Source organism: Betta splendens, chromosome 22 (assembly GCF_900634795.4).
Source record: "Betta splendens chromosome 22, fBetSpl5.4, whole genome shotgun sequence".
NCBI lineage: Eukaryota > Metazoa > Chordata > Actinopteri > Anabantiformes > Osphronemidae > Betta > Betta splendens.
The window spans coordinates 1,808,343-1,823,327 of NC_040900.2; the positions used below are offsets into that span (position 1 = coordinate 1,808,343).

The 14,985-nt window shown below is 53.4% G+C and overlaps 1 protein-coding gene across 1 annotated transcript; it reads left to right on the forward strand.

The window, feature by feature from the left end:
* The first annotated feature begins 4,711 nt into the window (after positions 1 to 4,711).
* LOC114848927 (cysteine-rich motor neuron 1 protein-like) lies at positions 4,712 to 14,345 on the forward strand. The gene is made up of 11 exons (XM_029139847.1): positions 4,712 to 5,057; positions 6,035 to 6,238; positions 6,733 to 6,861; positions 7,094 to 7,238; positions 8,821 to 8,942; positions 9,671 to 9,889; positions 10,232 to 10,441; positions 11,447 to 11,656; positions 12,042 to 12,164; positions 12,232 to 12,416; positions 12,616 to 14,345. The coding sequence occupies exons 1-11, from the start codon at positions 4,727 to 4,729 to the stop codon at positions 12,799 to 12,801; spliced, it is 2,064 nt and encodes a 687-aa protein (XP_028995680.1). The 5' UTR covers positions 4,712 to 4,726; the 3' UTR covers positions 12,802 to 14,345.
* Positions 14,346 to 14,985: the final 640 nt, after the last annotated feature.

Below are 14,985 nucleotides of genomic sequence, written 5' to 3' on the forward strand. Positions count from 1 at the left end.
GCCTGCGTAAACAGAGGGCACCGGCGCCGAACGCTGGCTGCACGGGACAAAGCTGCTGCTGCTACAGACCTCGAATCAACTGTGACTGTCACTGGCAGGGGGCCGGACACACCAGAAACACACGCACACACACACACACACAACCAGACACACACACACACACACACACACACACACAAGCACAAGCACAAGCACGCGCCAACAGACACACACACACACACACAACCAGACACACACACAACCAGACACACACACACACACACACACACGCACACACAACCAGACACACACACACACACACACACACACACACACACACACACACACACACACACACACACACACAACCAGACACACAACCACACACACACACACACACACACACACACACACACACACACACACACACACACACCCTCCCTCTTCTGTCCTGTTTTATGGGTCTGAGTCAGGGTCCAGGGTTTGTTGGATTTGTTTACCACAGGATAGTTTGGGCTCTTTAAGGGGGGGAGGGGTAATTACACTGGTGGGGAAAACAAACATGAGCTGGAGCAGAATGGAACTGTGCCCACGGTCACATGGGAGCCATTTATTCATTATCAGTCCAAAGGGAACCTCGTCTCTCTCGCTTCAGGATATTTAAATGAGGAGGTGCAGACAGCGCTTGTACTGTGGAGCCGTAAATCTGCTCCTTCATCAGCGTGGAGCTAATATGTGTTTTACTTGTTACTGCCATGTCTAAAAACACATCTGTGCCGCTGCTCCCTCTCCTCCCCCCACGAACCCGGGCTGAACCGGCCCACGCTGCAGATGAGCGTCACATCACGGTCAGTCGGCCCAAACTGGTGCCGGCTGCAGAGCGGCGCTGGCCCAGATCGGCTCCTGAGCTCCTGAGCTCCAGAACCGCTCGGCCTCTCGCTCCGAGCAGCTCCACTTGGCAGCGCATTTCACAGTCTGCTGCGGCGATGAGCTGGCTGACGGTTCAAACGCAGCAGAACAGAACCGGCGGCCAGCGGGTCGGCCGTGTTTGGCTGGTGATGCTGCTCGATGGGTGAGAGCCTGGACATCGTCTCACCCACTTCAGCCTCGAGTGGCTGAAAGGGGGAGGGGAGGCGCCCTCTCCTCCCCCTGACCCGGGGCCTTTTAGTGGGTAGTGACCTCCGACCCACGACTCAACCCACTGGTGGCTCATTGTTTACATATGGAGATAATCAGAGCAGGAGAGAAACGAAGCAGCAGCTTGGACATGTTTTTAAGACCTGATCGAAGAACCAGATCAAGTAAATCTGAGGCTGATCTAAAAAAGTCAGCTGTTGTAACTTCTGCATTCCCCTGACTGCATCTTTCTCACTGATGCATCGATCAAATGTTTCCACCTCCTCTCTCCTTTCGATCTGTCGTCCTCATTGTTTCACAGCAGATCATTTTCCGTGTTTATTTGTTTTGGCGGCTGCAGCTCCGGCGCCGCGTCAGTTCAGCGGCAGCGTCAGGCGACGGAGGTCCGAGGGCCAGAAACAGCACGCGTTGTCTCCACTCCCTCGGGTTCTGTCCTCTCAACAGCTCCTCTCACGTGGTCCTCACGCCACGAAACCTCGCGCCTTCAATTACACCCATGAGATTAGAGTCCAGCGGCTCAGAGCTCCCTGGAGTCGAGCCACGCTCACGCTGCTGCTGCTGTTGATGATGATGATGATGATGATGATGATGATGATGATGATGATGATGATGATGATGATGATGATGATGATGCGTGGGACAAGGAGCTGTGTGATAATCAGCGCAGAGGACGCACGTTGCTGTTGTTTTACATGGAACGCACCCTTTGACCCCATCGGTGTGTGTAGAAACTAGGCTCCACCCCCCACACACATATAAAAACACATAAATGAAACGCACCTAAAACTTCCTCCTGGTTTGAGCCTGTTTTTTAAGCGCTGGGCGAAGTGTTGACGCCCGAGGCCTGAACTTGTAGAGTTGTCAATAAAGGGTTAATGACTGGACCTTTGGCAGCGTTGTGGGTAAATCGTGCCCCGAAACGCCGACTGAAGGTAGAGACGTCCTGCGCTCACATTAGCTTCAGCAGAGCTCCCACCAGTGTCCGTCAGCGTCTTATCAGCTGCGGCGCCTCCACAGCGGCTCCTCGCTGCCCAGCGGCGCCGCGTCGCCCACATTCAGTCCTCAGACGCTCGCGCTTCGGCTGTGACGCTTATCGAATCAAACAGCCGGCGTTGGACAGGGCTTCTGCAGCTCATACATAAGTCATTCCCTTCTCCTGTGCAGGTGTCATACGCTGAATTGCAGCTTAACGACAGCGGAGCCGCTCAGAGGTTGTGCGTGTGTTGTGACACATTTCCAGTCGTTGGGTTGATTACAGAAGCATCAGGATTCAGCCTGAGGGGTTGTTTCAGCTTCTAACACCGATAACGACGTTTGGATTTTATTGCTACAAAGCATTTGAAAAGCTCTAATACTCAACACTGGAGCTCTGCCTTGTGAGAAGCATCAGCAGATTCGCTCCAGAGAACAGCTCCACCCTCTAATTGACCACATCTCCACAGCGATTACTGACTCTGTGCATTGACCTACTGCCTGGAGCCTCTTCTTCTCTGCCTCTACATTTAATCACAGCACCTGATTAAACCTTCTAACATCCCTGACTCTTTCTGCCTCTCTCTTTCTCGCATTGTTATCCTCCCCGAGTTAAACCAAACAAGCTGGTGTCTTCCTGCCGTTATTACTGCTGGAGGAAGCCAGCAGAGGCTCCAGGCTCAGCTAATCACACCACCAGGATAATTGTACTCTGTAAAAACTGACTGGATGTTTATGTCCTGGCCCAGAGGGAAGTCATTAATGCCATCTTAATTAAGGCGAATAGAGATATTTTTCTACCTTTCGGGATGGAGCGACCTTGACCTGATCTCTGACATGCGGTAATGGCCAGTTTAGAGATTTAGGAGCCTCTCTAAGCAAAAGTAGAGAGCAAACAATGGGTTTACAACCAGCGATGTGTGTGAGTGTGAGCAGCACAACTGTGTGTGTTACAGTGGTTCAACCATAACTCCACTCACCTACTCGTGTACGAAAACACTGTAGTTAAACACGCTTTCCTTTCACCGTGGAAACATCTGTAAACAGCAAGGTGCAGGACAATGAATTATTCATTGTTTTCCCCTCCACATGGTTCTATGATAAATAATTCTGGGCACAATGAGAGTGGGAAATGATTAAACCCGTCAAGGCCCGTCTGCCAGAACCGAGCTGACACGGCATCTCCCACGGCTTCGAAAGAATAACAGTGGGTCTGAGAGGGAGAGGAGGAGCACGGACCCATATGAATAATGTCAAACAGCTGCTGAGGCTGGCTGCTAAAAATACACACAATGTGTGTGACAGGTGTGCATGTGTGCACGCATCTGTAGTCCAGCACGCTGCTGTTAGCAACACGCAGCTTTAAACTTTAAACCTTTAGATAAGATTCAGTGCTGACCCACAATAAAGGCGCTGATGAAGCAGCCGCCACTCAAGGACAACGCACAGGGAATGAGGGGAGCACATTTTCAAACTTTGTGTTTCTGTGTGGAGTTTTAGACCAGTAGCCCTGAATAACAATGTGCTGCACCTGGATGCACATGTGACTCAATCCACCGATCCCCTGGAGGCGCCGATGCAGAACCGTGGACGTGTCGTAGCAGGATGCTAAACTGCAGCAACCTGGATTTAAATGTGTAGGTTCCAAAGTGTAAAATGATTTCGGAAGGTAAAAAAAGCTTTGTTTACGAGATAATTCCCTTGGGTCTGTTTAATATGCAAAGCCCCTCCAGCTGCAGTTAAATAGAGCGAGTGCATGACGAGGCCATACAGCAAAACACCTCGAGAGGACGAGCATCAGTGCGACGCTGCTTCAACCAAGACGACAGTTCACAGTGACAGGGGACTGAGGCTCCTGCGGTTCTGGGCTGTGGCTGTTTTAAATCGCTCCCTCGCTCCATGTCCAGCTCTCAGCAGGAACCCTGTGGAAAGGTCCACAGCCTGAGTAACAGAACCCGCAGAGGTCGGGTCTGGACCCCGGGCAGCAAAAACAATCATCTGGCTTCTGCTGGGAGTTTGGAGGAGGGTCGCTGAGTTGTGAGCATTAGAACATGCTGCTGTGCTTCTCCACTTCCAGCAGATACAGGGATTGTTGCATTTTCTCTGCTTGGATTTGCTGCACGCAACGCGGGACGCGAGCAGAGAGAGCGGCACATGAAGATGGAACTGAAGGGAACAGAGGAGAGCGGGGCCTCGCTCGGCCCAGATGTTGTGCGTTAGCTTGTCGGGAGCCGTGGGGTCGGCGGCCAGACGCCTCTGAGCGCCGCTCTCCGCAGCTGCACGTGTGCGAGCGTGCAGACGGGCCGTCAGAACCACACGGAATGTGATGCTGTGATCTAATCACACACTCTGCTCTAATGAGCTGCTCTGTCCACACAATCAGAGCCTGACTTTCCAAAGGTCGTGTAAAAAAGCTTGGTTTATTTCATCCTATAGTTTGAAAGCGCCTTTAAGTTGTTTCAAGCCGAGCAGCTTCACCGGCGTCACCAGACTGAGCCTGACTTCCCCCTTCAGCCCTCATGGACTTGGCTTTACTGTCTGATAAATGCCATTCCACTCCAAAGCCCCAATGCCGTCCCTGCACCTTGGCTCCATTTGGTTTGAATAAACGTTTCAGTCAATAGCAGAAGGCGAGTGGATGTTTACGGCTTTGATTTTAAACAGTTGTGATGATCTCTCACACGTTCAGCTTGATGAAAACGAGGGAAAAGCCTCCAGATGTGGCGAGCGCCTGACGGAGCCCGTCGGTCCCATCGGTGCAGAGTCTGACCCGTCTCCTTTCTCCTCAGATTCTCCCAAGTGCGTCCACAACGGGAGGTGGTTCTCGGAGGGCGACGCGTTCCGCATGGACTCCTGCTGGCTGTGTCAGTGCCGGGGAGGCATCTCCTTCTGCTCCAAGCCGGAGTGCGCCAAGCTGGACTGTGACAACTTCTACACTCCCGAGGGCGAGTGTTGCCCTGTCTGCATCGGTACGACCCTCATGCTCCGTGGCTGCTGCCCACCTGAGCGCCAGGCCGCCTTTCACTTCTACTGCTGACACTTGGGAGCATAAAAGCCTGGCTTTGTAATTTCTCTGTAATGGGGAGGGGGAGGGGGGGTCTCACAAAAACACATGTGCCAAAGCCAGGTAGGCAGCTGTGATGTTCACTGGGGATCGTGAGGAGCGGGCTTGCAGTGCATATGGCCAGCACATTACAGGCCGCCGGAGGCCCGTGGACGGAGGCGGCCGCCAGCTTGGGATTTGCTTGTATGGCCAAACTGGATCGGGCTGATGGGAGTGAAGGAAGAGGAGGTTGTGGTGGGCTGGTTTTGCAGATGCACCTGGAATGTGCAGGCGTGACCAACTCAAAGCCTCCAAACTTCAGCAGGAAAGTGAAGGATGCTGTGGAAGCAGCTGCATTGTGGGTAGTGTAGGCTTCAGGGTGCAGCTGAGCAGCCTCCAACTTCTCCCAGACTTTATGGCTCCTGCTGTAGTTAAGATGAAACATTTATACGACCCCATCTTTGACCTTAGATCTTAGGTGACCGCCTCATGGGTCAGTTCAAGTCCGGTGCCAGAACGTGACCCTCACTCATCAATCCTCTGACTCTGGTACATAACATAATTATATTCATGTGGCCCCATTAAATCCATACATGTGCTGTCCAAAGCCGGGGGCCTCCTCCTGCTTATTAATGTAAACAAGCCCTCTCTGCTCAGCTGCTCTTGGTTCCAGGCCAGTTTCCATATCTCGTTAGCTCCCTCATGAGGTCCTGGGTCCATATTCACTTTCTCCTGTTAATTGAATCACAGAGGAGTAGTGTAACAGGCACTGGCCTGTAGCTTTGGCTCCAGATTCCATTCATGGCTGCCAAACCAAACCACACACATGACTTAGCGAAGACGCAGATCGAGCACTCGCCTCCTCCGACACTTCATTCCTTGCGCCGTGTCGTTTTCCGTCAGATGTGGAGCTTCTGTCCGTGGACAGCACCAAGGCCAGCTGCTGGGTGAGCAACAAGCTCCGAGCCCACGAGGAGCAGTGGAAGGAGGACGACTGCACCTTCTGCCAGTGCGTGGACGGGACGCCGCACTGCACCGCCATGGCCTGCAAGCAGAGCTGCCAGAACCCGGTCAAGATCCCGGGGGAGTGCTGCCCCTTCTGTGAAGGTACCGGCTTTATTTCCATAGAGCGGCTTAGAACAGAGGCCGCACCGGCTCATTAAGGGAGGCCGCGGCGCGTTTAAAGCTGCGGGGTTCTTTGTGTTCCATTATTACGCCGCCGCCGAAATGAGACCCACCTGTGTGAAGCCGCCGCGCGCTCAGCGCAGGAGGCCGCACAATGAAAAGGCATCCGCGTTTGGGAGCGCCATTAGTTCCAGCTCATTGGGCCAATGCCCGCGTCTGAGGACACATTCAGCTTATTAATGGGAGACAGCTCCACGCTCTGAGACAAAGAGGTAGAACGCCCCTAAAGCGCGACCCACCCTGCTGTAATTGCTCTACATTTATCTGTAATTACTGTTTACTGCAAAACAAGAATGGGGTGAATAGGTAGCTATTACAGCTGGCACAGAAGCAGCTACACCTGAGGGGACGTGAGCGTGTGCAGCGCATGTGGAAATGCAGAAAAACGGTGACTCCACCGTCTCTTTGATCAACAGAGCCGTCCTATGAGACCGTCAGCCCCATGCTCTGCCGGCCCCTGGAGAACTGCTCCCTGTCAGGGTCCGACTGCCCCTTCGGCTTCCAGCAGGACCGGAGCGGCTGCCTGCTCTGCCGCTGCCTCAACAGTAAGTGAGCGCCGCGTCCTCGGTGGCTGCAGCCGGCGCCGTCGCCTCCGACGGGTCCGACCCGCGCTCACGCCTCCGACGGGTCCGACCCGCGCTCACGCCTCCGACGGGTCCGACCCGCGCCGTCGCCTCCGACGGGTCCGACCCGCGCCGTCGCCTCCGACGGGTCCGACCCGCGCCGTCGCCTCCGACGGGTCCGACCCGCGCTCACGCCTCTGTCCTCACGTTTCAGACGACTCCTGTCCGGACCTGGGCCAGTACTGTTCCCTCCAGTGCCCGACGGGATACGAGAAGGACGACTTTGGCTGCGAGGTGTGCGAGTGCAGACCCAAGTGCCGATCTCTGACCTGCACCAAGACCTGCCCCTACGGATACGTGTAAGTCCCATAACATGCACATAATGAGGGCATTTAACATTTTCTCCCGAGACTTCGGGCACCACTTGATTATTATTGCGTGTATAAAAACCAGAGGCCGGGGCCTGTTTGGTCCTGTTCAAAAGGAAGGAGCAGGCATCCGATATCAAAGAGACGGCCTTGGTGGCCAATCTCTTAACGTGTGTGTGTCTGTGTGTGTGTCAGTGTGTGTGTGTGTGTGTCGGGAGGAGGTCCACGGTGGCCTCTCAGCCTCCTGCAGTTCCTCTCCTCCTAATCCCATTTAACCCAATCAAACATCTGGTAGCGCTCTCTGCCTGCGACGCTTACGTCCACAGGAACCTCTCATAAATCATCGCGTCTCGAACCAACGATCAGAAACGCATCAGGACAAAAGCGACCTTAATGAAACGCACAGAGTTGGGATTCTTGTGGGACCTTGACCAGGCTCCTGAGGATGAACTCGAGACGGCTCTGATATATTTGCACAGGATGCCAGAGGACGACGGGGAACCCGCGGGGGGAGGAGGAGGAAGTCCCGGCTTTATCCTTCATAAGCGGTTGTTTAGGTCTGGCTTCAGAAGTCTGAAAGCCTGTGAGAGCTCGCCAGCCTCACGGGTCAGAACCGCCTCTTCACACAGGAGCCTGCGTGAAGCCGCCGCTAAGGAAACAAACCGCCTGGCCTCTGCTTGTATTGATGACATCCTGTGAGAACTTTTAAACCTGAAGGGGAACGTGTGGGGTCACGTGATGATTTGAGCCGCAGTCGGAGGATTCGACCGTCAACACCAGCGACCACGGCACTAATGAGGTTCCCTCCTGACCGCGCTGGAAATTGTGCCGCGCCAGCAGCGGCGCAGGCGCCTCGCCAGCCTCTGTCCCCCTGCTTGGAGTTCAACAACAGCCTCCGCCTCGTCGGCGTCCCCTCCGCGCGATGCTTCAATAGCTGCTGCTGCTTCAGCACAGACGCGCTCGCTCCTCTTTATGCAACGCAGCACCGCTGGGTCCGGGCCCGTTTAGCTCTGCGGCGCTGCACATGAAGATTAATAGAGCCATTACACCGGCCGGAGGAGGCCACTGCTTTAGGGAATGGGTGTCATCACTTACCTGCAGGGAGCGGCGCCGAGGATGAACGGGGACGGAGGGAGGTCAGGGCACGGGCCCTTCTTTCATCTCAGCTTTGACCATTTATCACCCAGCAGCTCGTCCATGGTTTATAGGGCAGATAATTGGATCCAACTGGTCTGTTTTCTCTTCAGCCCTAAACTTTTCTCCCAGCATGTGTGGATGCTCTTTTCATAGCTGGCCACCACACGGCCCACTCTTCCCCAGTCACACGCATGTTCTGCATCTTCCCGGCGACATTAACGGCAACAGGGCGAATTGAAAGCATCTGAAGTGGCTTTAGGTTGCGTCTCTGTATTAGTGAGACCACATGGGCTGGAACATCAGGAAGGAGGAAGCAGATCCAGAGGCTGATCAAAGCAGACGTCTGGGTCTCACTGCATCTCACCACTTTGGAGCGGAGCAGAACTGCTGCCCAGGTACCTGAAGTGTTTGTGTGTGTGCTCTGTGTCTCCAACAGCAGAAACAAGCACGGCTGCGAGATGTGTCGCTGCGTAAAGTGTCCCCCCTTCACATGCGACAAGCAGTGCAGCGACGGCTACCAGCACAACAGGAAGGGCTGCTCCGTGTGCATGTGTAAAGGTAACTCTCCCTGTGACGTCGCCACAGTATTGTATGAACCACATCACCTGCCTGTGGAAGTCACAGAAAGGTTAGAGGAAGGAAGGCGTCGAGCTGCAGCTTTGTTCTGCTGCGACCTTTCCTCCGCTCTGTGGATGTTTATGCTGCTCGCTGGGTTCTCCTTTTGTTTACTCTAATTTGGTTTCACTTTTTTTTTATGCAAATGCCACAGTTATGCGTCGCTGCATTTCATGTGGTGTGTTTATCTGGCAAATGTAGCTGCATTCTAAATATGCCAGACTCAAATATGCTCAGGGATTCACTCGGGATGGTGAGATGACAAGTGGAGCAAACAAACAGGCCACTACCTGGAAATAACTGCTGTTTACCTGATCTGCAGTTTGGCTTCTGTCTCTGTGGACGCTTCAAATATTTACAGACAGGAAACGTTTTTTTTGGACCGGGATCATCTGCTGAGCTCTGAGCTCAACACGCTGGGACTCGACTCAGCCTCTTTTCGTGTTTTGTTAGTTGTTCAGATTTATTTGTGGCTCATTTTCATCATTGGCGAAATAATTAGCAATAAAGGGGAATTTGAAAGTTCATGACTGGTGAACGCTTCAGCGTTGGAGCCATATCACAGCTTATAATGAAGCTAAAACATTTTAGAGGCGCTTTTCACTGTAAATCATAAACGTTTGTAATGAAGTTTCCACACTAACGCCTTTGGCACACGTTGTGTTCTCCAGAAAGTCCCTGGAGCAGCGCGGCCCCGACGCCGGCGCCGCCGCCCAGCTACTGCCTCACCGCCGACGGCCGGCGCTACGAGGAGGGCGCCGCCTGGCACGACGGCTGCCGCGACTGCGTGTGCCACTCGGGACGCGAGATGTGCGCGCTCATCACCTGCTCTGTGCCCGGCTGCGCCCACCCGCTGCTCAAGCCCCACCAGTGCTGCCCCACGTGCGAGGGTACGTTGTGATCCACACCTACGCTCCTCCCGCAGCCCTTCAGCCCCACAGGATATTTACGGAGGAGTGACTCAGTTGGCTGTTCAAATATTTAGGAGTGGAGGAATGTCTCCACTTCAGGAGCTGCTCACACTTTGCAGTCGGGGACAAAGGGCTAACTCTGTGCAGCTGCTCTGCTGATCACAAATGTTTCCTAGATTAACGTGAAGCTGCCTGAGGCCTGCTTTGACTGGACGCGTCCTTCATCCAGTGACTCTGCGTCCGTCCTTCGTCTCTTATCGACCTTTCTGATCTGTACAGAATGTGAATCTGTGCTCACGCCGTTTCCTCTGTCGCCTGCAGATGAGTCCGGCAGCGGGCAGCCGGACGAGGACCCGGTGTGCCGAGCGCCCGGGGGGGAGTTCTACACGGAGGGAGAGACGTGGAACATGGACGAGTGCACGCGCTGCACCTGCAGGATGGGCCGGGTCCTGTGCGACTCCGAAGTGTGTCCCCCGACTGTCTGCCACACGCCAGTGAGGAGGAAGGACACCTGCTGCCATGTTTGCCCAGGTAGGAGTAAAGGGAGCGGGAAGGGCTGGTTACACAGTACAGGTTACTGTTCAGAGCCGTTCAAATGCTCTGTCAGCATCTGGTTTTGATGCTTTTAATGCTGAACTCCGTCGGGCAGCTTTATGTCGGGCTCATAAAGAAACCAGCCCGGACCGGTTGGGTTTACACAGAGATCGTCCACATGTGGCCGCTTTGGCCACAGGTTGGTCTGACTCTGTCAAAGCTGGAGGGGCAAGAATGGATCCCATCAGGCTGGATCTGCGCTGGTCCTGTGGTTCCGGGAACACGGTCCCACCCGAACCGACACCAAACCACACGCACGCTTTATTTACAACGGCACCTAAACACTGGAGCCTTTCTCATATGTCTCCCAAGCATGAGGCCCACAAATCAGCAACGTGTGACTGCAACTGAGACCCAAACGCTCAGACTTAACTGAATCTCTGCTGCACGAAGCAGCCGGTCAGCGGCCGTGATGCGTGTTTGGGTCCGGTCACCAGCGCTCATGACGTGATGCGTGTTCGGGTCCGGTCACCAGCGCTCATGACGTGATGCGTGTTCGGGTCCGGTCACCAGCGCTCATGACGTGATGCGTGTTCGGGTCCGGTCACCAGCGCTCATGACGTGATGCGTGTTCGGGTCCGTCACCAGCGTCATGGGAATATCGCGTTCATGACGTGATGAGTGCCGGTGACGTGGGGGAGCTTGTGCTACATGGAGACACACATTCAGACGTGGAGGCCTGAGGGAGGAGACATCTGACGAAAGGCCCTTTGACTGCTCTTGAAAACAGCCCTGGAGGCTTAATAACTTATGGATTTAGACGTTATACAGTGCAGTTAAATCCTGAGTCCTGTAAAAGCAGAGCTTCTCTCTAAATTGTTTGGCCTTTGAAGGTGGGGACAGTTTACAGGCTAAACTTTAGCTCGGACCTTTTACTGGGGTGGAGGTTTAAACACAGCCACATGTCTTATCTGTCCTCTATTGTGCCTCTATCGTGTGCAGCTGCGGAGGAGACGCCGAGGAGCCCAGAGCAGAGGACCTGCATCACCGGCGCCGGGGAGCTGGTTCCGGCCGGAGCCTCGTGGAAGGCCAACGCCTGCACCAGCTGCACCTGCAGCAACGGCACCATCCGGTGCTTCTCCCAGCGCTGCCCGGCCGCCGGCTGCAGGGTGCCCGTCCTCCGCAAGGGCCAGTGCTGCCCACAGTGCATGGGTGAGTGGAGCGCGCCGCGTGACGGGGGACCTGTGTGTTTGTTCAGTGGAGCGAGACCCTCCATTCACGGCAGCGCTCCACCCAACGCTCACACAGTGGACTCCAGCAGGAACATTCCCCGAGCATCCGCACATTCACACGTGTTTCCTGCCACCGGCTTTAATCGGCCCACGGCTCCCTCAAAGCTCCATGTCAGCGTTTCCTACAGAGGAAAACCTGGGCTCAGGCTCCATTGTTCCCCTAATGTGTCCCCTCGCTGTCGGCTGCCCGCTGGAAAATAACAGTCTACGTAAAAGGTGGCAGCGCGGACGTAAACACAGCTCAACAATGCGTTTGTCTGCAATGTTCTGGAGCCGTGACGGATCGCGTTGTCGTTGTTGAACAGAAATCACGACGGCGCCGCCAGTGAACGCGTCGACCGGTGCCCCCAGGACCGCGGCCACCGCCCCGGCGGGCGGCTCCACGTGGCTCACCACCGCCACGGTGCCGCCCATGGACGCGCTGACAGGTACCGCCTCTGACCCGGCCCGGTTACACTCAGTGAACGGACAGTAGCTCACGCCTGTGTCCCACAGTGGAGCCGCGGCTGCGCGAGCGCGAGCACGGCTCCGGCCAGGCCGAGATGGCCCTCATCTACCAGTCGGCCGCCTGGATCCTGGCAGGACTCCTCCTCGCCATCATCATCTTCCTCATCGTGGCGTTACTGGTGAACAGGAGGAAGAAGTGGGTGCAGATGTCCTGCTACAGCGCACCAAAGAAGGTGAGGTTCTGTCCCTGATCACGGGCCGCGGTGCCGCTGGCTGCCTGCAGGGTTAATCATTACATCTGGCGCAGTTTCCCTTCATCTTCCACCTTCTGCTACAACTGGTGCTAAACCTGTCAAGTCTTTTGACTTCTCAGCTAAGACAAGGTCATAAAATCTCCAGGATTCACCTTGGACTGTTTGTGTTCCTCCTCAGACCGTGATCCTGAAGAAGCACGTGAACAAGAACTCTGTGGTCTACATGGAGCCGTCCAAGGAGAGCACGTTTCACAATGTGAAGAGCGACTGCGGCCTCGTCCACTTTTCTCCTGAGAGCAGCTCCTGCGTGGACAAGATGAGCATCCCCAGAGCCAAACTGAGCAACGACTGGACGTCGCGCTAGGACTCGGAGCTCCGAGCCGTCCAGCCCCTCCCACTCACTGCTGTAAGAAGGCGATGTGTGGAGCTGCCCCCCCCCCGCAGGGAAGAGGATGCATCGGCTCGGTCCATCTCCTCCTGTGTGGGTGGGGGAGACGCTGGGAGGTGCATGGACGGGTGGAGGACAAACTGCTCTGGGCTCTGCTTTAACACGGAGGCGGCGGTGGCCTGAGAGGTTGGACTGTGAACATTGTAATGTTAATACTTCTTGTCTCCTTTTAAACTGGATCGTTGAGACGATCATGAAGCTTTAGGACCGGGTTTGGCCTCATGGAGCAGCGTGTCATGGATGGAATCATAATCATCAGCCAAATCCAGTGCACAGGCTTCAAAGCCCTGCTTTACAACATGGTTTCAGTTTGTGTACAGTGTTAGCACTAGATTAGTGTCATTCTCCGCCTTCAACCCACACTCACTGATGCAGGCCTGGCCAGTTTAAACTGCCTGGTTCTTACCTTGACGTGGTCGGAGTCATTCCATTCACAAGTCACACCGCGAACCACAACTCTACCAAACTAAGTACAGTATGGAGGTCTGCTCCCTGCACCACCTCGTGCTCCGTTAAGGAACCGGTGATGACGCGATGCTCGTGGTTTTATTGCATGCAGAGGAGATGAAACGGGCCAGATGCTTCGTCTGGACCTGTGAGGAATGTCTTTGATACCGATCCTCACTTCATATCTTCTCTCATGGCTCGGTGTGTGTACGGTTGGAGCTTCTGTTCACACCAAATGTTCGTTATAGTTGGTCGCCTTAATTTAATGGCCAGTGCCTTTCAGTGCTTTTTCTTTTTGACCAGCTGTGGGCCCATACGTGGAATCTGAGGCTGTAATATATTCGACCTGATGGCTCGTCAGTTTGAGTGCAACTGTACATAAAGGTACACTTCACAGAATCACTACTCAGCCCACGGCCGGACTGTTGGAGGGATAAAGGCCCTAATCAGGGATTGGACGGACATTAAGCACACAGAGTGTTAAACCATTCAAGTGAACAGCGTTGCAGCAGGAGGCTCGGGTCCAATCTGATCATTAAGGGGGAGGAAATCTGGGAAGTGTTACAAAACAAACCCGGTTTCACAGAAGAAGGGTTTTGGGGAGAGCTAATTTCTCAGTACATAAACCATCGAGATGCCAAAACTGGTTGGAGACCAGTTAATGTTAAGGCTTTCTAGGAACTCGGTAGAATAGTGTCTGTTTGAATCATGTGCTTTAAATGAAGAGGTGACTATAAAAGCTTAAGCAATTCTTTGTTGTGTAAAGTCAGTAAAGCGTAGTTTAAAGTAGTAGGAACAAAACCTTATTTATTTTTTCACATAGCTTTATTTATTAATACTATAGTGTTTTTGTTGGTGGCCAAAGCTGCTGGACATTGTAGAACATTTAGCATTTCTATCTGCTTTTTTCTGTACAACCTTATTTATTTCACTGTTGCAAACCCTGTAAATATGTTTTAGATGTTGATCTGTAACATTTACACTTATTTTGAAAAATAAATGTGTGAACTGAAGCGGCGGCACTAACAATTCTTTGTTTGCGGGAGAAATCCCCCAAAGAGCAGTGATGCAATCCAAGATGGTATCGGTTAGTGGCTCACACACAGACTCGCAGACTCAAACACATCTGGTCCTGGAATCCAGCTCCAAGTGGGAATTTGTCTTCTTTTGGTTCCTACTGCTTATCACGGACGTCCCCTTATCTTAGCAGCGGTAGCGCATGTGTTTACTGGTGGTGTGTTGTTTTACTGGTCCCTCCAGAAACGAGTATACGACGTATCCAAACCGCTAATAAAGCTGCCAGATGCACAGACAGAGTCTGGACCTGGAAACCTGGACCGTCCTCGGTCCAGACTTCATCTGAGTTTACTCAAACTTTAAGGTCAGGAACAAAATCGATTCAGGAAACAAAGCTTAGCTTCTCAGGCCTTTAAGGGTTAAACACTGCATCACGGTGCAAAGCTTATGGGTGAAGACGTTCATAATGCCTCACAACTGGATTTATTAATTAAGTGTCCTTATGAATAGGATCTGATGCCAATTATAAAACTAAAGGATTGAAACCCAATTACACAAAATAAGGAAGATGTGTTGCATAATTACTCCATAATAAATATTAAATGATTCCTATCTAAGCTTCTCCTCAACTAATGT